The sequence below is a fragment of the Dromaius novaehollandiae genome, chromosome 10, assembly GCF_036370855.1.
Source record: "Dromaius novaehollandiae isolate bDroNov1 chromosome 10, bDroNov1.hap1, whole genome shotgun sequence".
Classification (NCBI taxonomy): Eukaryota; Metazoa; Chordata; class Aves; order Casuariiformes; family Dromaiidae; genus Dromaius; species Dromaius novaehollandiae.
Genome location: NC_088107.1, coordinates 1,743,634 through 1,769,093, shown reverse-complemented (window position 1 = coordinate 1,769,093; position 25,460 = coordinate 1,743,634). Strand labels below are relative to the sequence as shown.

The 25,460-nt window shown below is 45.7% G+C and overlaps 1 protein-coding gene and 1 long non-coding RNA gene across 12 annotated transcripts in view; one reads left to right on the top strand and one right to left on the bottom strand.

Moving 5' to 3' along the window:
* Window positions 1–997: 997 nt before the first annotated feature.
* ANP32A (acidic nuclear phosphoprotein 32 family member A) lies at window positions 998–24,663 on the bottom strand. The gene is made up of 7 exons (XM_026110746.2): window positions 24,530–24,663; window positions 8,033–8,182; window positions 7,759–7,881; window positions 5,549–5,747; window positions 3,895–3,992; window positions 2,531–2,591; window positions 998–2,346 (listed from the first exon to the last, which is right to left on the bottom strand). Exons 1-7 carry the CDS (start codon window positions 24,581–24,583, stop codon window positions 2,285–2,287), a joined length of 747 nt encoding a protein of 248 aa, XP_025966531.1. The 5' UTR covers window positions 24,584–24,663; the 3' UTR covers window positions 998–2,284.
* Window positions 22,671–25,460, top strand: part of LOC112989528 (uncharacterized) — a 35,622-nt gene continuing 32,832 nt past the window's right edge. For 3 of the 11 annotated variants that reach the window (XR_010390901.1, XR_010390904.1, XR_010390900.1), the window contains exons 1-2: window positions 22,922–23,335; window positions 24,004–25,087. This is a non-coding gene — a long non-coding RNA (uncharacterized LOC112989528). Of the gene's footprint in view, window positions 22,839–22,914; window positions 23,336–24,003; window positions 25,088–25,460 lie in introns of those variants that run through there. The other 8 variants (XR_010390903.1, XR_010390899.1, XR_010390902.1 and 5 more) reach the window with 7 other exon arrangements.

Here is a 25,460-nt window from a genome sequence, read left to right as displayed (position 1 = left end):
TGCTGAGGAGCCCTTTTAACAGCTCCAGCCAAAAGCTGTTTTTGGAAAACAGTTAAACACTAAGTTTCCCAGTGCAAAGCCAAACTGAAGTCCTAGGTAGAGAGGTTCAGCGCAGCACTAAGGCTCTGCTGGGGTTACAGCTCTGAGCTCCCGGCTCTGCCCGTGTCAATGAGGGCTTGCGGCTGCTGTTGGCCTCGCAGGGGTCTGGCCCGGCCCTGCCCTGCCAGTCCATGGTTTTGGTTTCACGGCAGCAGGCCCTGGCTAGGGAGGGAGCAAGCTTGCTGGCTGTACTTTTACTCTAAAAACCCATCCTACACAAATGCTTGACAATAGTGCAGTCTCCTACTAGGGAAAAGGGCTTTTTTTTTTTTTTTTTTTTTAATAATTTTTTTTAAGAGATCCGGTGACTCTTCCACAGCTTCTCCTTCTCTCGTATGGCCCATAAAAGCTATTTAAGCATGTGGTACATGCTACCTGCTCTGCTGTTCACCCGTAAGGCAGAGCTCGCTCACACCAGGAAAGCTCAGGAGAATCTCAGCTTTGGACTGTCGATACGTAAGAGGAAGAAGGCTTCGTCTCAGTTAGCCACACGTGAAGTATCACAGCAGAGGTCCTAGCTGTATTAACCTAATACCCAGAACCATTTTTTTCTCAATCAGATGGAGGAAACCAGGAATTCTTTCTTCTGGGCCTGGATAAATAGGGGTCAGATCAAACACACAGTAGACATGAACATGCTAAACTATAATATTCATGACAACACAGGAAAAAAAAAACCCTTTGAAATAAAAATAGCATACCGTTATTTGCATTAAAACCAAAACCTCTCCCTTGGTTTCACCCAACCATGGCTAAGAGTAGTTTTATAGAGCAAAACATATCATCAAGCTACTAAAAATATCAGGGAATTTACCAGAATAGGTTATTAAATGCCTTTTAAAAAAGGTATGCAATTCATTCCCAGTGGCCCATTTTACTCAAATAAGCCACAGAAAAATTGTATAAAAAGATTTATTGAAATTCATCAATGACAAACAGACATAAAACTCAAAGTTTGGCTCTTCTGGGAAAAAAAACTGTTGCAAATGTATTTATACAGATGAAATATTGACTAGGAAATACAAGTCACTTCTAAAGCTATTTTAAAGAGGGATATGAAAGTAAAACTGTACATTCACTAGGTATTTTCAGTCATTTTACTGACTTCCACTAGGTAAGAAAATACAATTTTGTATTAGTATCTCGTGCTTGAGTGTATGAAAAGAAACCTCCTACCCTACATGCTGAACTGCCTCCTGTATTTAGGTTTGTAAAAATTTTCAAAGTATATAGCACAAGTGGAAGTAGTTTCTCATCACTTAAAATTGACTAGGTGTTATATATTACAGACCAAAATAGTACACACCTTATTTAAAAGGGTTGAAACATTTTTTTATTACAATTGTCAAATTCATTTCACTAGTAACTCAGGAATTAGGAACACTTTTTATATATATTTATATATATATTTAAATGCCTGCCATTTTCAGTGTATTGGCTATACCCTAGCCAAAAAAAAAGAAAGAAAAAAAACCCAAAAACAAACAAAGGAAAAAACACAACACACAGGGAGAGGGGGATTGCAAGTTCACCCCACAAACCAGATCCAAAGGAACACCCCGAAAAAAAAAAAAGAAAAACATTTGGTCACTATTTACAAACAGCAAAATAAAAGGTACCTACAGAAGCAGGGAAAGCATTGGCTGAAAATGGCAGTCATTCACGGACAGGCAACAAAGAAATCACTTTATCAATATGCCATTCTCACACCTGTTGCTGTGGAGGGATGCTTTGCCTAGATCTGCAGCATCCCTAAAAAAATGCTTACAATGTGTTTAGTGACTGGCAGCGGTGGAAAATCCCAACAAACAGATATTTAGCTGTCTGAGAACAGATTATGCATATTTTGGGTATCATCCACTGATCTTAAACTTTTTATTTTTTAAGATGTCAAACTATCCACTCCAATAATAAGAAACAAATTACCACTTGGTTTATACTTACTATTGCAGTTACAGGGACTAAGAAAGGGACAAAAAAAGAAAAAATTTAAAATGAATAGGAGGAGGAGTGGCAGTAAAAATAGTATTTTATTCCCTTGCCCACCCAGTCTGCTTCTCCCTCTCGTTCCCACAGCAACATTACAATCAGGAGAAAAAAAAAAAAAGTTGGGGGTGTGGGGAGGGGGATACAGGGTAAAAACAGTCAAATCACAATAGGAAATTTTCAAAATAGGTTATTCAGTTTAGTCATCTTCATCCCCTTCGTCTTCAGGTTCTCGTTTTCTCTTCTGTCCCCTTTCTTCATCTGCAAAATAAAACACAACTTGAATTATATGAGTGCTTCCACATGCTACTCGGAAGCCAAACAAGTTCAACAGGCTTCTACTTGGCAGCTGGCTTGCTATCAAAGAAGCAGGAATACAAATGCAAGCCTGCCTTTACTACACATTTTTTTTTAATCTCTAGCAAAAACTGGATTACTGCCATACCAAGTTCTTCTTCATCTTCGTCATCATCTACCTCACCGTCGTTATAGCCTTCTTCATCCTCCTAGATAGAAAAGAAAGGATTTTAAAAAGTTGCTTTTTGTGCAGCACCTTTCACAATTTGACAACATCCAACAGCATTTTACAACAGGGAAAGAGTCCTTGAAGCATCTTAAACAAAAACCAAACAAAAAAGGCAGGCGCTTCCCACGCACTTATGTAAGTGCAGTTGCTGAAGTTCTTAGCTACAGTATAACTGGACTCTGGCCCAAGTTTCACTGCAGGAAATCAAAAGCAATCACAGCAGCCACTTCTAGCTTAAAGCCTTCAGCAAGTAAATGATTTTATAATTCACACCACTATGTTGCTGCAAATTTGTTACGAAGTTTGAGTTTAGTTACAGCTGATGATTGGACAGTAGAAGGCACAATGTCTAGGGGTAAGGAGAGTTAAAAGATGAACACATCTCCAGATCCTGAGAAGCTGCAGTTATTTTTGAGAACAGGCTGTCCAACCGGTCAGAAAGAGTGGGAGCTAAGTATTTGCCATTCTTTGGCCAGAGGATGGATTATATGATCTCCCACAGTCAATTTTTGGTCCCATTCCCTGTGGTTCTGCCAACATCAAAGTCTCAGCACATTGCGACAGGCTCAGCATACCCTACACACAGGACCCAGACCACGCTAAGAATTTAAGCATCCTTAAGTATCACAAAGTACAAGTCCAAGGAGGAACCTTGTTTTGAAAGCAAGGGTCAGTAATTAGCGTACCACATCAAGCAGCAACTTCTACAACATCAGCGTGACCTTGTTGGAGCAGGGCCTTCTCAGTCTCTTCTTACAAAGAGGTGCTAAACTGTGTTTTTCTACGTGTGCTAGGAGAACATGAGCAAGTTACCCACAGGCCCTCACGAACACAACTTCACTTTCTGCTCTTTGTGCTCATCCTGTTTATCCCATTGTTACTCTGACCAACTCTTACTCAAATCAGCACCATGGTGTAAAGGTTCCGCGTTGGTACTCTGTGCTTGCTGGGCTGCAGTTTCTCCCACTCTCTCCTTTGCTTGTGTGGAGACTGTAACTCCAGCTCTTCAAAGGCTCCACATGCTAAAACTCCACAAACATTCCTGATAGTATTTTTAACATCAACCCAATAAACAGAGTGATTTAATGTCAGTGGTCACTAGATGGCAGCTGGCTCACAGAGACACTCAGTGCCACCCCCATTGTAATTTTAATGCTTCTCAGGGAGAAAAAGAAAAAGCTTCAAGTACAAAAAGGTTCAATATTTGGTCCATTTCTTGCTCAGCTACTCCAAATTAGAGAATGTTCACTCCATGCTCATTATTAACTACAATGAATCCTTACCTCCTCTTCTCCGCTCACATCTTCCTCTTCTCCTTCCTCCTCTTCCTCCTCATCTTCTTCGTCTTCTACTACCTGAGCATCTTCATCGTATTCCTCTTCTATACAGGCAAACATGATTAACTCAGATATTTAGAGTTTATTTTTTCAGCATTACCGCCTGAGATGTGCCCTCTTAGTGACATAAGGAGCAAACAGAAAACATTGCTTAAAGGCAAAACAGTTTCATGCAACTCTCCAGCTGCAAAACATAGGACTAGACAAGGTCTTGTGCCTCTTTAGCCTAGTGACAGGGTAGTGTGGCAGCTGTACCCATGAACTGACCTGCTCCAGGACTGAGGGGGCCTTGACAGTAAGTGACAGCAGCCTCAGGGCTGCTTTAGTTGAAGCTGCTCCCGCTCCCACTACTAATAGGCATTTTAAAGCGTATAAGACACTGCAGCTCTCCTGCTTTGTCCATCTGCTCCCACCAGGGACAGAGCAGAACTGTAAAGGGCAACCATATACTAGGAATGCTCCCTAACAGCCACCCCTTGCCTTTGTGCTGCCAGAGCAACACAAAAGGGCCGCACGCAATCTAACCTAGGAGTTTTCAATCTCTTTTCAAGAGGAAAGAGTTTAAATACACCTAGCCAAAGCAGCAAACCAGGAGTGTTTTTCGTACTGTAGGAAGGGTGTTTTGAAGCTTTTTCATGCATTTGAACACAGGCCCAGGCTTGTGCTCTGCTGAAAAGAACCTGTCCCTGCTGAACCTGGCTGAATGCACCACTGTGCCAGGCAGTGCTGCAGCACTCGCCCCTTTCACCAGATCTCACATTCAGCACTCGAGAGAAAAGTGCAAGTCCAGCTATTCTGCTTTTGCTGTGCAGCTGGGTTTGAAGAGTCTAGCAAATTCCCCAGCTCAGCCTGATACTCATCCAGCTGGTGAACTGATGCCTCTGACTGCAGTCTGCCGGGGAGGCAGAATGGCACCTACAGCCCAGTGGGACCCACAGTTAATTTTCCTAACATTAGAAAGTTGTCTGCTACTTCATTAGTGCCTTTCACAGAGCTTGCTCCAGGCAATCTTCAGTACACACACTGTCCCCTCTTCTGCCCTAACCCAACTAGTTCACTTTGCCCTTATCAGACATACTCTCCTATTAATAAGCAATGTCTCCACTCCTTTGATTCCTTGACTCTGGCACTTTTTTCTATGCCCAGTCTGTTTCCCCCTTCTACCCTCATCTATCAGGGTCTACACAACTGCACATACTCCCCCCTAACTGTACGGTTCCTGGAAAACTGGAGTATGTACATGTCATCTTTTCTTATCCACTTCTTCCTTATGTCTTCCTCCCCTGATGTTCACCGTTGCCTGAACTCTTTTAGTGTCTTATTGCTTGTCTTACTCCTCCTCCTGGCCCATTTCTTCTACTACTCCTGCACTCCCCGTCTTTTACTACAGATAAGACTGAGAAAGCTTTTTCAAGCCCTGCCCATGTCCTTTCCCCTCATTCCTTCAGAGGACACTCAAGTACTTCTCCTTTACATCAGGCAGGGAAGGAGCTACTGAGAGACCCCTTCTCTGGGCAAAAGGTCAGAGCTGGAAACAAAAAGCACTAGGCAGCATATCACTCTTTTAACTAATGTGTACCAAGTATCACAATTTACATACCATCTTCATCTTCCTCCTCATCGTCTAAGCCTTCCACGTAGCCCTCTGCATCAGAGTCTGGTGCTTCTTTGTCATCCCGATCGTAGCCATCGAGGTATGTGAGCTGCGGGAGGAGCTTGAATACGTTTTCTCTATAATCGTTCAAGTTGGTTACCTCGCAATTGAAAAGATCTAAACTCTTCAGGTTTTCTAACTTTTTCTGCAAGGAAAGAAAAGTCTCTGAAGTTCAGTGTTACAATAAATCTCTAAAGAACAGAGAACACAACAGCAGTCAGAGTTAACGTGCTCAACAGCTTCCCATGACAAAAGGGTCATTTCATTCTCTGCCTACTAAATTGGTGTGGAACAGAGTTCTGCAAAGCTTGGCCATTGTTGCTTTGATACCTGTGAATGGAAAATGCTCTTTCTAAAGTTCAGTATCTCACAAGCAGAAGACTGAAATTTGGAGAGAGGTAATGGTGCAAAATCACACATTGTGAGGGGCCAAGCCAAGAATAAATACCAGTCCAGTGAGTTATCCCAAAAGGGCGAAGCAAGATATTGGAGTCAGCAGTCAGATACCTTTAAACTACTACTTTCAATGTAAAAAGAAACAGCCTGTTCTTTGGATACAAGAATTTTACTAAGAGACATTTAAAAAGTTTTAATGATTGCAGCCTACTTAACTTTCAGAAGAATGAAAAAAAAGTTAGAAATTGAACAGAAAAGGATGGGTTTTGATGGTTTTTTTTGAGGAAGAGGTCTGCACTGCCAGCAGCCAATGGCACTTTAAAAAACAAGAAAAACACAAGCATAGCAGTTGAGGATTTGTATCAAGTCTTATGAAATATCTCCCTTCTGAAGCTGAAGATATAGAGCAATGAAGCAGTTAGAATCCTCTTTCTCATGTGTTTGCTACAGGAGTTTAACTACTCTGCTGTCCCCTTCTGTTAAAGGAAAGGCAGTCCAAGATGAACTCATCTGAGAACTGCTCCTTGAGACGTTTTAAGAGCAAGTATTTTGGAAGTAAAAACAAGCTGAAACTCTTCATTTCTGGAGATTAAAGGGCACACAATCCAAAAACTAAAGAACAGTTCTAAGAAGCACTAAAGGAATGGGCATGTGGATGCTTTTTGGAACTGCAACCCGATAAACTTGAACCCAACATTTAACCACAGTGAAAGTGAGCAGGCAAAGCATGCTGGCACATGGCACTGCAGCTGGTTTCTACTAACACCAGCACATCCCACACCACTGAGCAGAAGTGGTGGCTGGTAATTTTAGACTGAATGCTTTAGGGAAAATACATTCAGTTCAAGTAGAGAGTCTGGCTAAGGGGGGCAAACCTGCAACACACGTCAGCCATCTGAGCTGACTCCTGGTTACTCTATTCTCATGAATTACATTGGTGCAAAGTTGCTGTGCTTCTAAAATGCACTGACTGAGTGACATTAGCCTTCATATTTCAAGGAGGACCCAAAACTGCAATGTGACACTGTCAAGTGCACAGCTTTGATCCAAACAGACAGTCCTAGAGGACACAACCTGTGTGGATAAGCACAGACCTACTTCCCTCAGCTGGCCTCTGTCAGGACTTAAAGGTTCAACTATGGAAAGAGGAGGGAAGCAGAGAACTCGCACTTAATGAGTAGTAAGTGTGTCAAACTGGTACCATAGTAGAGGTACTGTAGTATCTACAGAAAGCTCAGAAGAAACAGGAGTAACCCCCAGTTTGCACTGTTCCGGTTCACAAGTAGCCATCGCTGCAACTCTGGTTGACCTGCCCTAACCCAGAATAGGCAACGTGAGGACAGAAGTTCCAGATCTTGCTGCCGCCGCCTACTCGCCGCATGATCTCTGCCCCACGCCAGTGCAGACTCCTGGGGATGCGGCTGGCCCCTCTTTTGCGGGGGGCTGGCCGCTAGAGGGAGGCAGCAGCTCGTGCTCCCAGCTGAGCCGCAGCACCCGCCCCGGCTACCCCCTGCTCCCTGCGGATGCCGTCCGACTACCCGTATCCTATTGGGGGTGTCACTCTAGAGCCACAGGCACACTACAGTCTGGCAGCAAAGGCCAGCAGCTGGAGAGAGAAACACCAGAACTGAAGACACTCAGCTGAAAGTTGGTTTGGAATTTCAAAGCCCCAAACATTCAGGCTCCACTAAGCCAGTGCATTACCCCTCCTCATCAGGAAAGGACAGGTTTTGATTTCATTCTGTATCACAGTAACTTACCAGAGGTTCTATTGTACCGAGATCTTTTATTTTGTTGCCACTTAGATTTAGATGCGTGAGGTTTGGACACTTTTCTGCCAACACTTCCAGTCCTCCTGAGATTCTGTTGTCACTTAGTTCGAGCTAAAAGGCAGATAAACATCTTGAGTTTTTGGGCACAAACCATGTATCACAAAGCCGTTTGGTTGGTTAAATTAAGTTTTTCTGCAAACAACTATTTTATATTCAGTACATTGCAAAGAGGGAAAGATATAGCATATGGCATTTTATTTACCTTCTTAAGTTTGTTTAACTTTGGTAAGTTTGCAACTGAGGCTAGGCCTACGTTGATTGTACTTAAGAATTCCAGCTCTTCAAACTCATCTGTAAGGCCTTCAATTTTGCCTTCACATGACCTACAGTTGTCAAGAACGAGTTCTTTAACCTGGAAAAAGAGCAATGCAAAATGTGTATAAGAAGTTCTGCATGGAGAATAAAGAGTTCACTCGCAAGCAAACTACAACACAAGTCAAGCAACAGACCTGAATAAAAAGTACTCCATTAAACTGGCAAGCATGCTAAGGGTTATTTTCAGTATCCGATCCCTAATTTTGCTAGCTTGCTAGGTTAACATCTCTTGAAGGGTCTCAGCTACGCTTCAAAAGCACAGCCTAGACTTCAGAAACATTAATCCTGGCTTATTTGTCATAAGTAGCACTACCTTTGGTAAATGAAAACAACATGCTCTCTAAACAATATGAAAACAATATACATTTTTTAAACTAACCTACAACTTTGACACTTTTTGCAACTTGTCTGCTATTACAATGTATCATCAGTTGTTAAAACAGCTTCTTTGTGCACCCAAAAATTACTCAAGCTTTTCAAGCTGGAGAACTGTGTTATTTCAGATCACTGCCTCCCCAGACAGTTCTGAAACCCAAAGACAGACACTGGCAATCCTAAATCAGGTGTTGCTGGATTTCATCCTCACTCCTTCTCATTACGGTAGCTTCGTGTACCTTAGGGTAAGATCTTCTCCACAGAGGCAACTACTTTCTTGGGGAGTTACAAAGTATGTTGCAGATGATTCTGGAAAGGGAGGTTTAGTGAATATAGGCTGCTGCTGCTGCTACTCTTAAGTGTATCTCCTGACTTATCTCCCCTGCCCTGCTGCAGTAGGGAGATTCGAAGGGGGAGGCAGCGATAATTTCCCCAGATGTCTGTGCAGCACAGAAGGTGCCTAACAGAGAGCGCAGGGCAGCTGACACGGGGTGTGTACAGCAAGTTACAATCTGCTTTACTGAGCACCACTCTCCTTGCAGGTGCTATCTTCAACTGACACAAAACAAGAGTATTAATGCAAAAGAGCCGCTAAACACGCTCCACCCTGCATAAAACAGCTCATATTCACCCTAGAGTCAAGTCGGTCTTACAAATTCAAGCCCCTTCGTAGCAAACATCCGATGAGTTTTTCTGGGCTCCCGAGAAGCTCTTGATCTGTGCGTCGTGGTCTGTGCCACCACAGCAAGGCCCCACCCTTTCGGACACTCTCCAGACATTTTCACTTCTCCCCTGCACACAAATACCCTGAAAAACACATCCTTCTGACTGCATTATAGCCTCCCTCCTGGAACAGGCAACCAGACAACCAAAGCTCAACTCCCGAGGTCTGGAGGTTGTTTACAGGCGTGAGGAGGTTGCTTTATGCAAAGTGTGTTGGACAAAGGAAAGTTTGCGAGAATCATGTACACAGAAATGTGAAGCAACTCTTCAGTTCACACAAAGGACAGTTAATATGCAAATATTTAATTTCCTTATTATTTTTTATTACTGTAACCCTCTCTGTGCAGCAGCACAGAGAAGAATCCTATGTAGTTTTACAGCTCCAAATAACATCCCTAGATTTCTAATTAAATCCTAAGCACTGAAGTCAATAGGGAAGTCAGCCCAAAGCAACATGAGAGTACAAATGATTCATTGAGAGTAGGAGGATCAGAGTTAGACAGGAAATACGTTTTCCAAGTCTCTACAGTTTTCCTAGAAAAAATATGATAGGGAATGACTATACAGAAGTCTTCCAGAATTTTAAACCGGTTAGGAGAAACCAAAGATTAAGTCAAATGCTCAAGATCCTCCATACGTTTATTTCAATGAAAAAACAACACAAACCAACACCCCCCCCACCAACAAATCTAAAAGCACATCCATGCATCTTTTTAGTGTAATGATATTTAAGTATCAGGGTACTCAGATCAACTCAGGGACAAACGCAGTTTTCTCGGACATCTCTTGCTTCACACGTACAGATCCCGCCAAAAAAAAAAAAAAAAAAAAAAAAAGGAAGAAAAAGTAAAATAAAAGAAGCTCCACCCCCAACCAAACCTTAGAGCAGCTACATTTTATCCCTATCTGTGTGTGTCCTTGCTCCACAGCACACAGAGGCCTTTGCCTGCCGCATTATCTCCTCCGGCCAGCCAGCCTGCTCATCGGAGACGGCGCTCGGCAGTTTCAGGATGCACCTAGAGATACGTTTCTTTCTGAACAATGTGGGCAAAGGAGAGAGCTATTGTGCAGGGCACACAACTTCCCCATCCACCGGCCGCCCTGCGCTGGGATCCGGCTGGAGAGGCTAGTGAACTCCGCAGCTGCAAGAGAAAGGATTTTCTGTGGAAGCAGATTTGATCCTGTTACTGGAAGGCTGATAATTGTGCAAAACGCAAGGTCTTTTTTTGTCTTATCCTCTTTGCAAAAGCCAGAAAAGGAAGTTTGCAAAAACACACATAGGAAGATGAAGCAAGGCCGGAGTTGAGGGAGGCAATGCTCATGGGCTCAGCAACCAGTACAGGACAGAGCTTACAGTCAGACTTGGCTTGAAACTGCGCAGCAGACCAAAGAAAATGGTATCTGTCCTCACTGCATGGCAAGGACGGGAGGAAGGGAAAAGGCAAACAGGGAATTAGACAAAGCTTCCTCAGGGGCAGATAAGAGATTTGAGGGGGAGTTGGAAACTGCTATGGATGCAGAAGAAGAACCCTTCTGTATGGCAGCAGAAGAGCCAGCTAGCTTCTACTTCCAGTCTGCTCCACTTAGGGGAAGACTGCTGTTTCCTCTCTGCCTTTCCAAAAACTTCATTTGATACAGAACTGCAACACTTTCTTGTTTCCTTTGCCCAGCACCAAGGCGCTGGGCAAAGGTACAGTCAAAACAACTGCCACACAGAAGTTATCGCATAATAAAACTGGGCAGGTTTACAAGGGGTGGAAAGCCTGGTCACATCTAAGAGTTCATTTAGGAAACGGCGGCAGACCAGACTCCTAACGCTCTGGAACTGCAAACACAGCAATGCAAGTTCACTGCCTAGGCAGTCAAGCTAAAATGAAAGTGGCTTTAGATCCAAAGAGATTTAAGAATACTATAGAAAATAATACACATGTGCAAAAGCCTGAAGGTAACACAGCTGCAGGAACTGGGCACTTGGGGCTTCTCCCAACTTCCTTTCAAGGTGCACACTCAAGGTGGCATTGCAGCCAGTTCTGTTTTGCAGTACGAACAGTAACAACTACCACCAGCTTATACACTTTCTGAGCATTAAAACTATCCACGGCGGTTTGCCCACGTCCTCTCAGCCAGCAGCCTCGCACATCCCGCTCTCTTCCCCTTCCACTCCACCTTCACTTGCTATCTCCTTCTTCTCTTCAGGGCTGAGCTGCTGAGACGCTGCCGTCCCACCCAGGAGAGGGCACTGCTTCTGCAGGCCCCAGGCACACTGCGCGTTGTCAGCTGGACACGGCTCCGCCACGGGCAACAGGCCAAAGGACCCAACGTGCTGGCTGCTCAAAACGTAGTCCCCCTCTGAGGACGATGGGCCTTATCCAGGCATACTACAGCAGGGCACGCTAGACAGTTAAACAATTAGGTAAGTGTATATAAGTACTGAAAAGGTGACCTTAGTAAAGCTGCATTTCATCTAAAACAGCTCACTAACACAAAAGCATGATAGAGGGAGTAAATCTATCCATTTGTTTTCCTGACGTCTTAATAATTTCATAAAAATTCCAGACCCTGAATCACTCTCCAAACATCTACTGGACTTTCCATTAACGCACTGAAAATGCACAGTAAGACTACCATTTTCACACGTCTCTTTCTTCAAATTCTCTCACCAAAACACGGCACAAACATTTGCCTGATACAAGTAGCCAGCGCTAGTGCCCTTTCTGAGCCTGTTATATTCTTGAGCAAGATGAGTGGGTTTCAACTGGTCTGAATCAATTTAGCTGCATCACATTTCAATCTGCGTAATGTTATAGACATATGGATGAACAGTCAGACTAAGGAAGACAGTCTGAACTTGTTCGGATGGATAGACTAAGGGAACAAGTTTTCTGAAACAAGTCATGCTTAGTTATACCAAAGACAGGAAGAGCCAACTTGCAGAAGTTGTATACAGTCATACTGTTGCCTACTACACAGCGCGTAAGCAAGTCAAAGCACTAATGGAAATAAGTACCCGACAAGTAGCCACGTGACCTGTCCCTTCCCAGCCCTTCCACCTCCTTCCCAAAAACCTACCGCAGAGTAAGAAACAGCAGAAGATCAACATGCTACAGGCTACTAAACATCAGAGATAACACAGCAATACAATGATACTCAAAGGACAAAAGAGTGTATAAATGATACTTGCCTGAATAGCTGCGAAGGAACCTGCATTTGAATGCCTAGCAGAAAGCCTAACAGAGAGCTGGTTAGGTTGGATCTTGCAGCACATACACCATGTCTTCAAGAGCATTCCTGACAAGGCACCATTGTGTACTTGAGCAGGGATATCACGGCACAGCTCCGGCTGTCAGGTGCTTACTGTCAAGGTCTGCTGTTCTGCCTCGCTTTCAGCGCTCGCTCCCCACCCCAGGGGCGGCTCGCGGGGCTCTGCTGCCCCAGTCGTCCATTCGGTACGCTGCCATCTGCTCTAGCAGGTGCTTCCTGGCTGCTTGTACACTGCTGCTTGGGGGCTGCTTTATGGTTTGCTAGTATCAGCCCCTAGTTTTCAGCACTCATATGTAAGCAACTGGACTGCTGCTTCTTTGCCAAACTCTTCAGACAGTGTGCCTTGGACCTGTTCTCCTGTGGTCATTCTAGTTTCTATTTCTGATGTTCTCAGATGCTTTCAGAACACGACATCACATTGCTGTTAATTCCCCGTGCGCTGTTAAGTGCGGATTACAGCATGCCCTATACCTCTCCAGGCCTTTCATGACATCACACTTTGCATTACTCCTCGCTTGATAATCAAGGCTTCTTATTTGTTTCCTAGTATGGTTACTGTATTAAGCTGTATTCCCAACTGTGTATATGGTATCCTTAATATAGCCACAGTGCGTACTGTGAGACTCCCAGCTTACTCCTAGGATAAGCACAGGCTACCATGTGCAAGCTGCCACCGAATTTCATGGGAACAATCACAAGGAACATCTACAACTCATTCACTGTACATCTGGCAGAAACTTCCCCAGCTCACTTTTCCAGTGCAGTCTGTGTCTCTGGAAGTGACCATACTCTGTATCAACAAATACACACTCAACAGAACATAATTACACATAGACACACTACTATCCAAAACATTTATCACCTTAACCTTTAATCCACACTTGTATAGTAACATTTAAAAAGGCAAGGTCTCCACTTCAGAGAGCCTACAACCCATGGGCAGAAAGATCCATGAATTAGGAACTAAGCTCCTGAGTTTTAGTCCGTGACTGAAGTCTTTTAATAACATGACAAAAGGACACAGTTGTGAATACAATTTTTAAAAGGTAAATGGCAAGTTTACAAGTTCAAATACCATTCTGCTGGCTTTACAAGCAGGAACAGCAAAGGCTGTAACGTCTCATTTTCAGTAAAATGGATCAGATGCTTCTGAGTCGTACGTTGTGTATGGTACCCCTAGGATAGGAACATCCAAACGTAGCATTTTTTCCACAAAGAACAGATAAGGAGGGTGTTAACTATCTTCCACTGCTTCCAACCAAATGGTCCATGGGAACAATGAGAATATTAAAGTCTTTCATACCTCTTAACCAGATGGAAGCTTCATTTGGAGGAAAGCAGAGCTGTGAAAAGAAGGGAGGGGAGAGCAAGGGAAGTCTGCTGTGACAAGCTGAAGCCAAGTCCAGCCTTATTTTTGAAAGCAGAGGTAGCTTTTTTCTCTCCTAGATGCTTCATGGCACTTTTGGTTTTGGGTTTTGTGTGTGTGTGTGTGGGGGGTCTCCTGAAAAGTCTGCATAGTCCTTACAAAGTCCTGTATCACTCTGCAGGAAACAGTGAAAGAACGAGCTTTACTTGCCTATTGTAACCAGACTGCCAAATGACTGTGTTCCTTCTAGTTCTAGTACTGCATTCCAGATTTATACTCCTGTAGATCTGAGGATCCTTGGGCCAAAATGGATCTATGTAGGTTTTTGTTTTTATCCAATTTGTGCCATGAAGTTTAAGGGAAGCCCACCCTCCACAGTCATGACATTCTAATTTGCTGGGGATGGAAGTGGGTTTGACAAAACTCAAGATATCACCCCAATCTTGCAAAGAGCCCGTCATTCATGCTTAGCTCAAACATGGTGCAGAAAAGTAATGGTACGGATGTAGGTTATATCATGTTGGCCATGTTCAACTTAAACAACCCTCCCCCAAAGTTACTTTTCCTGGAGGGAGGTAACATTTCATGAAATTTCATTTCCAATATTATCTGGAACAGGCCAAAAATGCTTAGGCAAAAATGAACAGACAGCCTATTTAATATCTTATGCTAAAACTGAAGCTCCTTTGAAGGCTCAAAGACATGATGCAATTTCTGCTCTAAGATGGTCACCAAAATGTAACCAATGGATGCCTGAAGAGCTGATTTTTTTGAATAGAGATAGCACCAGGTATCACTTCCCACCTGCATTTAAAACAGCCCTTCAGCCATGTTAGGGCACCGTGTGATTCAGAGGCACAGCAGAGCCAGGCTAGGCAAAGTTCAGCTCATGGTAGAAAACGGCAAGAGACAGAGGAATGCAAAATAATCTCTAGCCCAAATTAGAGCAGCTACTGGGCTGTTGTATGTCAACGGAGACACACCTTAAGAGCTGTTGTGCCTTCCAGGCTTGCCAGAGCACGCAGTCCTGGCGGTGCCCCCTCCTAGCTCTGGCGCAGTGCCCACACGCAGAGGAAGGGGGAGGAAGCAGGTGGCAGGGCAGAGGGTGCTGGCGCTGTGCCGCCCGGGGTTCCCCTTCCAGGGGCAATCCTCAGCTGCGCCTCCTGGGCAGCTCCCCATCGCTCCATGGGGACGCTCTGGGATGAGCAGCTAACCACAACATTTGTTTTTCTACCTTAAATTTAACAGATGAGGGAAAATTCCTATACTGATGGTATCCTCCTGTCCCCACAACATACGCATGTGAAAAGAAAGCCAGAATAAAGCTCACATGCACCTACTCCATGTGACAGCAGCAATGATTTGTTTTCTTATCAAACCAACATTTGATTTTGGATTTTGGTATGTTGCTTCAAGTGTTATTACAAGTGTCTGAGATAAAAATCTGCTTTTTTTGTTTTTTTTCCCCCATCACCTACAGTAAATGTCTTAAACTATTAGTTAACCAGCTATTATTTACCTTGCACAGGCTCTGGTCATTTGCGCAGAGAACTCTACAAATCCTGGGGCAGGGAGAAATACTGCTCAAGAAACCGCTGCATAGCACAAACCATCTCCCTTGAGATAAGGACAAGATATCTAACAGCCAGAGCACTTGAGAACTGTATTAGCAGAGGCAGTGACTGACAGCTGGAAAGAGACTGGATGGAATTAATGAATACACCTTGTAATTTTGAGTAGCACTCCATTACCACCATGATGGATACCAAGTGCAAATGCAGAGTCTCACCACAGCTGAAGGCCAGGGGCCTGTCATGATTTCAAAGCAGTTCAGTTTTAAGTTTACAGAATTTCCCCCATGAACACTCCCCAAATCCTAACAAAGATGTCCCTTTCAACAGCACTCTGGAACTGGCCCTTTTGATACCAGGCAATTAACAATTGCTGAACATTATACTTTCTGGTGTAGTCTGGTTCAATGGCAACAGGTTCAATTTCTAGTTATTTTACATCCATTCAACTGAGCTGGAACTCCAAATCTGCAACAAGGTCATATGAAAGTACTAGTAGGCTTAGAAACTCATCTACGGTTTCTCCAAATGATGCAACCCCATCAAACGTTCATATTCAAATTCCTCTTACACATCTCTTCCTTGGGAAGTCCCACCAATATTTACCTCAAAATTTTAGTGGCGGATTTTAAAAGCTCAACATTGAACCTCCAGTTATCACGCTGGTAGCAGTTTTCACGCTTCTGGTATTTTTCACTAAAAGCACAAATATACATGGATCTGCACAGATACCACTGTCTTCAAACAGCTAATGCCATGGTTCTCATACAGGTTTACTCTGCCTTTGTAAACTATATTCTAGCAAACTGTTTATTTAATTCAGTTGATCTAACAATCACTCGATGAAGAAAATCAGAATATTTTCTAGATGTTAGTTATATACAGTGTTCAGACTTTAACCACTGCAGCACTCTGTTCTGCTTGCAGAGTGCCCAGGGGGAAGCGAGGGCCTGGGAGCCAGCTCCTAAAACCAGAAGCAGCATCCTCCCATCAACAGGGTATTGTACTCATGAAAGATGGCCAGGGAAAGAGGCTAACAATAGTATTCACTTGGGAAGAAGGTGCAGCCACGGAATAGCATGAAAACATTTGCCAAGGGATCAAGAATGATTCAATGACAACACGGCATCTCTGTGGACATCTGTCATAGTCTTGACTCGAGCAATTCAGGCAAATCACTGTGTCCCAGTTCAATGCGGTGCTGTAAAACAGCAGTTAAAGCCACCTTTTAAACTGCTACCAAGCTGAAGATAACACCATGCTAGGAATCCACAACCTGAAAGCTGGGCTGTTTATGTTAACTCACACAAAGATGAACACAGTTAACTTCTTCTTTTAACTATGCTGCGTGTATCGGGGACCCTGCATCACCTCTACCCTGGCAAAAGGAAAGAAGCAGGGGAAGAGAGAAGGGAAAACGGTTTATTATTATTGAAGCTACCCTGTGTTCACAGACAGCCAAATGCTGCTTTCATAGCCTAGAAAAATCTGGCTCTACGTCAATAAATTTACTTTTTCTACCCTCTAACATTTTGCATAGCATTGCTACAAACTTTGAAAGCAATATATATATATGGCTCCAAAAAATTTACTTCCCTTTACTATGCACCTATGAGAAACCTACAGTTCCAAGTGAAATAGATAAACCCTGGAGGGGCAAAGAGTTTTGACAAGTCTGTCTACCCCTTTAGCTCGTATCTAATTGCGAAGCATCTCCAGTGCAAGAAGCTTCCAGAAAAAAATCTACTGTTAGGATGCCTTTCTCAAAAACACCCAAACCAAGAAACTCTATGAGTCACATAAATATACTTTCGCACATTTAGAAATGTCAGTATAGCTATATGCATAGGCAACATACTAATTAATAAATCAAGAACACACATTAGAGACACAGAAAGCTATTTCATTCAAAAGTGTATTGCTAGTTTTTGTTTTGGTTTCTAGTGTTAAGAGCATAACACTGTAAAAACTCAAAATATTTCACCTGAAATGTTTCAAATACTTCAGTGATTAAATTGTTTGATCTTTGCATTAAGCACTTTTAAAATTCACACTAATGTTGCTTTCTTCTTTTTCTACAGATAGTATGCATGAGTCACTTTACCTCTGCCTCAGTTTCTCTATTTGAGAAATAGTGTCTGTCTGATACCACATTCAGAGTGTTTTTCATTCATTGCCAGCTATTATTAAATACAACAGAACTAAAATATATATTTGCATTCCACCTTGAATTTGAAATTTCTTCAATTAGAAATGTTAAGTATTTGGCTGAACTGTTTAGTTCGCACAGTTGCATATCCTCTGAATTGCCCTCAGCAACAAAGGACTGCTGTAAAGATATAAATATATACATATACACACACACACATATACACATACACATATATATATGAAACATTGCATTTAAATTAATGCTAATTTCACGAGCTGCATATTTAATATTGAAAACAGTCTCTGAAGATATCAGCTGCTATAGAATGCATTGACAAATCATACTTGGAAAAGACAAGCTTCTCCAAGCTTTCTTATGCTTTGGAAGGGAAAGGCCAAGTCAATGGACAAATCAGTGCACCAACAGAGAGCCCAACTCTTACAGAGTGGCATCAAGGCAAAACACTAAGGTGTTGGGGTTTTTTGGTTTTTTTAAGATTTCAAAGGTCATACTTACATATGGAAGAGCTTCAAGACTGATATTAGCAACTTGGTCAAACGTACAAACTAATTTACTATTTATTTACTTTTTTATTTACTATTTACTAGCTATTTTGTCTGAAGGACAGCAGAGCAAGAAAGAAGACAGGAAAAAAATAAATGCAGAACAAGTTCACTAGTGTCACAGAAACAGCTGAGAAGTCTCCATCATACTAAAGCACAACAAAAACATAAATGCTGTCTATTCCCATTTGAGACCTGTCCCTAGTTACAGACACAGAGTTAGGTTCATCTAGCTGAGCTGTCTGTCAATCAAGACTGCTGAAAGCCATCACACGCTTTGTGAACGGAAAGCCTAGTGCAGCGAGCAGCAGGAAGAGGATCACCTTCACCGCCACCCTCTGCTACTCTGCTTCCTCCCAGGACACTGCTGTGGAATTGCAGAGGCATCTCACTCCTGCGGAGCTGGCAAACCAGAACTGCTCTCTTCTGGGCAATACCCATAACCAAAGCCTTATTCGCAATTAATTCAAAAGCATTCAAGACATAGCATCCACTCATACTTCACAGGTCCAATTCTCACCTTTCAGGCTTCTGCAACTTACCTATACCTTTACAGAGGGACGCTGGGGGATGTGTGAAAGAGTAATCCACAGAAAGAGTGAAATAGAAAGAACCAGTCAACTTCAACCTTCTGGACTGCAAATATTTAAGAAAACAACCACTGGTATTTTTGCCTCCAATTCAATTCACATTTAAAGATCCATCACGGATGTAGATAATATGGTCTTTTCAAATGCAGTGAAAGATAAAGTATAAGTCCTAAATTTCTGCATGTGATTAATGTTATCTTAAAATACTCACGGATTTTTGGTGTACATTTAGAGCAGAAAAACAGAAAGGTATGTTTTTCCATTGATATATAATGCACAAATCCTTCTGCAAGGACAGATTATAACAGTTAGGTCAAGCCAAGGCCCCAGAAGTTTGGTATGAACAAGTACTTTTTTCCTGTGTTTCAATAACTTGCTTCACTTGGTGGGCAGGACAAGATCTCTTGTTTCTTCGGGAGATGCATTTCCTGATGGATGACAACACAATGGTGTCATCTAAACTCTAGCTATCTCTTCTTAATACATTTTTATCAAGCCAGTATCATTTTTCAGAACAATATTTTCTTGTTTTAGACACACACCTGAATCACCCAAAAGGTTGTGTAACTGACTGCATGTTAGCTATCACTTGTCAAAAGAGAATTTCCAGGAGCTGAAGGTTTCCCATATAGGTATATCTACTGTTGCTACTTTCTAGCAACATCACAGAGAAATGGAAAAATCAGGCAACCAGTTTCAGCTCCATGTATTGGTGCTTTTCAATTCTGTGTGCACAGTTCCTTTCATATGCTTAGGACTTGATCCAGCTTAAGAAAAAAGGAGGAGGCTTTGCCAAATACTGCGTTGATCAGCCCAGTACTCAGAGAGAAACTAGGCTGATTTTCAGTGAGGACAGCTCAGACATCACATACTTTCTCCAGGCCTGCTTTTTGTGTGCAGCAGTTGTTCCAAGATAAACATGCATGTTGTGACAGGATACTCACTGTAAAGGTTTGCAACTGGAAATTCAGAAATATAAAGACTGCTAATACGCAAGCTTGGGAATTTTGCAAAAAAATCAGCTATTTCTTTGCTACAGTTGTGCACTTCCATCAGCTACATAAGTGATTATCATGAATTTTTGCAGGCTTGAATCACTTAATCTGAGCATGCTGAATAGAGTCTGGATGTGCTGATCTCATGCCACCCTAGACACTACCACACAATGCTGCTTGCTCTGTTTGTTTCAAGCCCAGAGTACATTCCCCTTCTATTTTGAGGTTGTTCAGCCTGGGAAAGGTGAAAATGTATGCCTGTACCCCGTTACAATACCAAAATATTTTTTTAAACGCAAGCCTCTAAAAAGATGTGTATCAGTGAAAACTCTCCACTATTATTGCACACATCACAATAAGGAACCAGCTTGGGGAAAAGAGTCCTTTTATTTATGTTTTTCACCTAAAACAACACTATGTATAGAAGCTTGCACTGTATTTCCCATTAGTGTTAAAACCTACAGAAAACCAGAGACATCAGACTGTCAAATGAGTTTTAAAATGTAGCAGAGAGTTAAAGAAGTGTAAGAAATACCCAATGTTACTGTCAGTATGTTATCACTGTCACAATTTAGAGCTGATAAAACTTCTTTTAGAAGCAGCATTAAACCCTCAGGCTAAATGAACTGGCATGGCAGCTCTAAACCACAGAAGATGAGGTTTTGTGCACAATTTCAAAAACCTACCTATATGTCGCACAGCTGAGAAGAGCATTAGTAGTGAATTTGTTTTATATTCTTTGTACTTTACTAATGAGTTGTGCTTTCCACTATACAAATAAAAAAGAAAAAGCCCACAGATCTGCCCAGGTGAGGATATTCTCTGTGGAGATGAGCAGTTTTATTACTACTATCTGATGGGTCTGGAGGAAACTTATGTAAAATGATTGTACCTCACCAATTCCTAGCAGGCAGTTATTTTTAACAGAAAACTAACATTATAATAAGATAAGCAAAGTGATGAAGGCTATGGTAAATTCACTACCTTAAGGGATCATTAAAGGTAATGGGATAAGAAGAAGAGTTGAAATATCTGGGCAAGGCAGGAAGCATATGCACAGGTTCAACTCTGACTGTCCAATGCACAGCAAAACAAATTTCAGGCACCAAAACCCCACACTTCTCACCAACACTGAATTCACATAAAAACAAAGGGAGAACTAAAAAGAAAGAGGCTGAGAAAGAAATAGCTCCTATACTATCCACTTTCAGATGTCTTTATTATACAGTTTTGTTAACTGATACGTATATTGACCCTACAGGATTATATGACTTAACACCTCAAAGTAGCCAGTTATGTTACATAGCATTAAGCAGTATTCTACACAAGTATTGTATTAGGTATCTCAAATTATAAAATATTAATGTAAGTTCAGAAAGAAGTAAAACACCTTATCAACATTCTCTTATCTAACTTTGATTTACAAAAAGTTTTGATACTGCAAACTGATAACAGTATACAATAAATGTAAGATGCTCTGCAAAACTTGGAGCTTCTGCCTGATATGTGCCTAAGACAAATTAATTTACTTCTATTTGTGCAAGCAGAGGATTTTTTTCCCCAGAATGTATTTATACTAACTTTGAAACATGGAAATAACAATCTCCACAGGACATATGACAAATACTGCATATCTATCAAAGTACAGACTAATAATGACAATTTATAGACCTATTCTGTTCATGTTGAAATACTTTTTAAAATCCATGAATAAATTAAACACTAGCATCAGAATCATTTCTAAAACTTAGTTTCAGACATTTTACCAAAAGCACTAGCTGGATTTAAACAGACTTTATTTTAATATGTATTTTAGACAGATAGTGTCCAAACTGTACACTTAATTCTCCATGACAGAACAGCGTATGTATGCTTCTGTAATTGATAGTTTTACAAAACCAATTCTGAATTGAACAGCATTCCCAACTGACATTCCCCCCTTTGTATGAAACCAGGAGTATTTAGCTGTAAAACGAGTACGATTACATTTGCTACCTGAGAGGACTCATACATGTAACTCAAGGACAGAATTAAAGACTAACAGGTAAAAAATGACAGGTCTGATAAGCATTATTTCATGACCAACTGCTTTGGCCTAGATTTCTTAATGCGAAATCGCTGTGAATTACAAAGGAATAGCGAAACACCACCCGAATCAATGTGCTCTCGCCTCTGCCCTGCAGTGAGTCAAAACAGAGCAAAAACTGAACAAAAGCTAAACAGGGAAAAAGAAAATCTGCTTATACTGACAGGCTTCGGACCAGGTCTTTACACCTGGGGTCTGTGTTTAAAATGGGGCGCGTAAATAAGTGCCGACAAGGATCCAGCAGTAGGATTGGTAGATTAATCGGTAAAAAGCTAAAAAAAAAAAAAAAAAAAAGGTTTAAAAAAAAAAAGGAAAGGAAAAGCGAGACCTACCTTCCCGGAGGGCCCTGCCCAGGAAGAAGGCGTATTCCCAGCTCGTCAGTAACGCGCTCCCTCCCTGCGGAAGCTGCAGCAGGAGCCTCCGGCCGCCCCCAGACACCCCGCTCCGCCGCCGGCCCCTCTCCGCGCCCCGCGGGCCCCGCGCCGGCGGCCGGGCCGGGTTGGGCCGGGCCTCGGCGCTGCTCCGGCCCGGTGCCTCGGCCCGCGGAGGCCCCGCAGCGAGCGCCCCCCCCCCTTCCCCACACCCCAGCAACGGCAGCCTGCGGGAGCGCGATTAAAAATAATAACAATAATAATAAAAAGGGAGGATGGGGGGGGGAAGCCTTTTTTTCCTTTCTTTTTTTTACCCTCCTGGCTCTTGCGGCGGCCGCGAGGAGCCTCCTCCCTCCCCGCGCTCGGCGACAGCGGCGACAAAATGGCAGACGGGGACGCGGGCAGTCATGTCGGCGGCGGCGCGCGCGCCCCCTCCGCGCCCCAACGGCCCCAACGGCCGCGCGGCGCCGCTCCCCCCGCAGGAAAACGCCCTCGCCGCCAGCGCCTCATGGCGCAGCTCGGCACCGAAACACGGCCGCTCCTCTCGGCCCCCCGCCGCCTTCTCCCGCCGGCCGGCACGTAGCGGCGGGGGGCGGCCGGGCCCGTCCCGCCGCGGGGGCTCCCGCCGCGGCGGTGCTCGGTAACGGCCGCCGCCCGCCCGGCCGCTCCCGGCGAGGGAAGGCGGGCGGGGGGGGGGGGGGGGGGGGGGGGAGAAACATGGCGCCGCGTCCTACTTGGGGTGGACGGTGGCGCTGCCAACGCGAGGCTACGGCGCGGGGAACGATTTCGCGCGGGGGAGGAGGAGGAGGAGGAGGAGGGGGGCGGCAGGCCGGCGGCGGCGGGACGGAGGCGGCTCGGCGCTTTGTCCGCCCCGTTCGCCCCCCGCGCGGACAATGAGCCCCCGCGGGCGCGCAGGGCCGCGGCGGGTGCCTTTGCGCCGAGAGCCCTCCTCCCTCCTCCTCCTCCTCCACCTCCTCGTCGTCGTCGCCCAGGACTTTTTAAAGTTTAAAGAGCACGGTTACATAAATCTGCCCGTCTTTGTCCGCCAGACATTTTACTGGCGAGCGGAAAAACTGCGGGGCCGCGGCCGGCCGCCCCCCTGCGCCCTCCCCCGAGCGCGCCCGGCTTCCCGGAGAGGTACGTTGCCATCCGCCGCGGCGGGGCCGGGGCCGCGGCCCGGGGGGGGGGGGGGGGGCGCGGAGCCGCCTCCCCTTCCTTCCCCGCGCGCACGGCGCCGCGGGAGCGCCCCAGCCATTATGTAACGGCCGCGGCGGGCACCGGGCCGCCGCCAGCCCCGCGCGGGGAAGCCGCCTCACGGCCGCAGCCCGCGGGCGAGGCGGGAGCGGCCGCCGCCGTCGGGGCGCCGCGAGTTCGAGCCCCGCCGCCGCCGCTCCGGTGCCACCGCGGCAGCGCACCCCCCCCCCCGCCCCGGTGCCCGCATGCATCTGGGCACCCCCCGCCGCCGCGGACTATTTTCGTCCTGACAAAGTTTCTTGGTCTCGTTTATTCAGGCAGACGCTGCACAACAACCTTAAGTCCAGCCCCGAGGGAGAAGGGGAGGGGGGGGATGGAAAAAAAAACCCCGAAAAACAAAAAACACGCACACACGCACGCATCCAGCCTTTTTGTGTGTGCGGTGTGTTGCGTGTGTGTGGATGTGTGTGTGTGTGTGCATGGAGGGGGGGTGGAGAGTGCATTTATTTTTTGCAATATTTTTTATTCGGCGCTTACACTACCGGCAGCGATATCAGATCTCTAAAAACGCTAAGCATTTGTTTAAAATTCTTTTTTTTTAATCTTCTCAGCATCTGGAGAGAGGGAGAGAGAGAGAAAGGGCGCGTTCATGAGGACTACAAAGTTACAAATATGGCTCCCCAGTCTCTCTTGCCTGATCACTGCAAAGAAATGAAGACGCACTTTAAACTAAACCATTTGCAACTCACTCACAGTCTCTGTCTGTCTCTCCCTGCCCAGCACCCAGTACAAATATTTGCAAACTAAACACGCCAGAGAGGAGCACCAACTTATTTTTATTTAATGCACTGCAAGCCCCTTTAATGCATTGCACACCAGCCGAGTCAGGAGCAGCGTATAGTTTCCCCCTCGACCACAACGCGTGCGCCTTCGGGCACCCCAAATTGGGTGCACAGACACACACACACACACAGGTAGGCACCTCAAGGGCAGCAGCGGCCCCCGCGCCGGCTGGCACCTTCCCCACCGCCGTGCCCCCGCACCCCGGACCCCGCCGGGGTCTCGCTGCACCCCCCTCCCCCCCCCCCCCAAAAATGTGGGATGGATTTTTTTTTTTTTTTTTTTTGCATTGCTTACATCTGAGGGCGTCCTGTTCCGCAGCTCTAAGTGGATCCTTTTCTTCATGTCCATGTCCGCGGCTGGCAGGAGTGGCTCGCTGTCGCCGGCCCCGCTCGTGCACCGACACCGATGGAGACCCCCCCAAAGCCAGCGCGGGGAGCGACTTTGAGGGCGCAACCAGCTCCGCTCGGAATCCCGAGCCCCAGCACCGCGGCGAACACTAACCTGATCGCTGCGGGGGCGGGCGCTCCCGCCTGACTGACGCCGGCGCCCGCCAACCGCCGCCGGCCGCAGCCGAGGGGGCGGGCCGAGCGGCGGCGGGAGCCAATGGGGGAGCGGCGAAGCCGGCCAGGGGGACAGCCCGGCTGGGAGCGGAGGATCATTCCGTGCTGGTGGCTGCTGGGGAAGGAGCGGCGGCGGCTCCGCGCTGGGGATGGGGCGCGCTCTCCCGTCGCCCCCCCCCTTCCCCCCCGCGCTCCCCCGCCTTCCGGATCCTGGGGGAGGCGCCGAGGCGCGGGGCGGGGAGCGGCGCTAGAGCCGGCCGGGCAGGGGCGCGAAGCCAGGCGGGAGGGAAAGGTGCGGAGCGGCGCGGCGCGGGCGCGAGGAGCGGCGGGCGCGGGCGCGGGCGGGGGAGGGGCGGCCGCCGCCGGTCCTGAGGGGCGGCGGGGCCGGGCGCGCGGCGCGGGGGGCGGCCGGGGCCCTCGGGGCCGCTTCGCACCCGCCCTCGTCGCTTTATTTTCGGCCGCGCGAGCCGCAGGGGCGGCCGTGAGGGGAGGCCCGGGCCGCGGAGGGGAACCGAGCCCTCACCCGCGCGGAGAGGCCCCGGGCGCGGCGGTTCCCTCCCCGCGGAGGCGCCTGTGGCTGCCCCCAGCCTCGCCCCGGCCTGGCCGCCGCTCCTGTCCCGTCCCGTGGCCCGGTTCGGCGGCGGGGAAGGGCCTGCGATGCCAAC

Excerpts from the sequence above, each read along its gene's own strand:
- ANP32A (XM_026110746.2), bottom strand. The coding sequence starts at position 24,583 with ATGGACATGAAGAAAAGGATCCACTTAGAGCTGCGGAACAGGACGCCC. Across the intron at positions 5,748-7,758 it reads TCGGTACAATAGAACCTCTG|AAAAAGTTAGAAAACCTGAA; the intron begins GTAAGTTACTGT and ends CTTTCCTTGCAG. Across the intron at positions 3,993-5,548 it reads TGAGGAGGAAGATGAAGATG|AAGAGGAATACGATGAAGAT; the intron begins GTATGTAAATTG and ends TTGCCTGTATAG.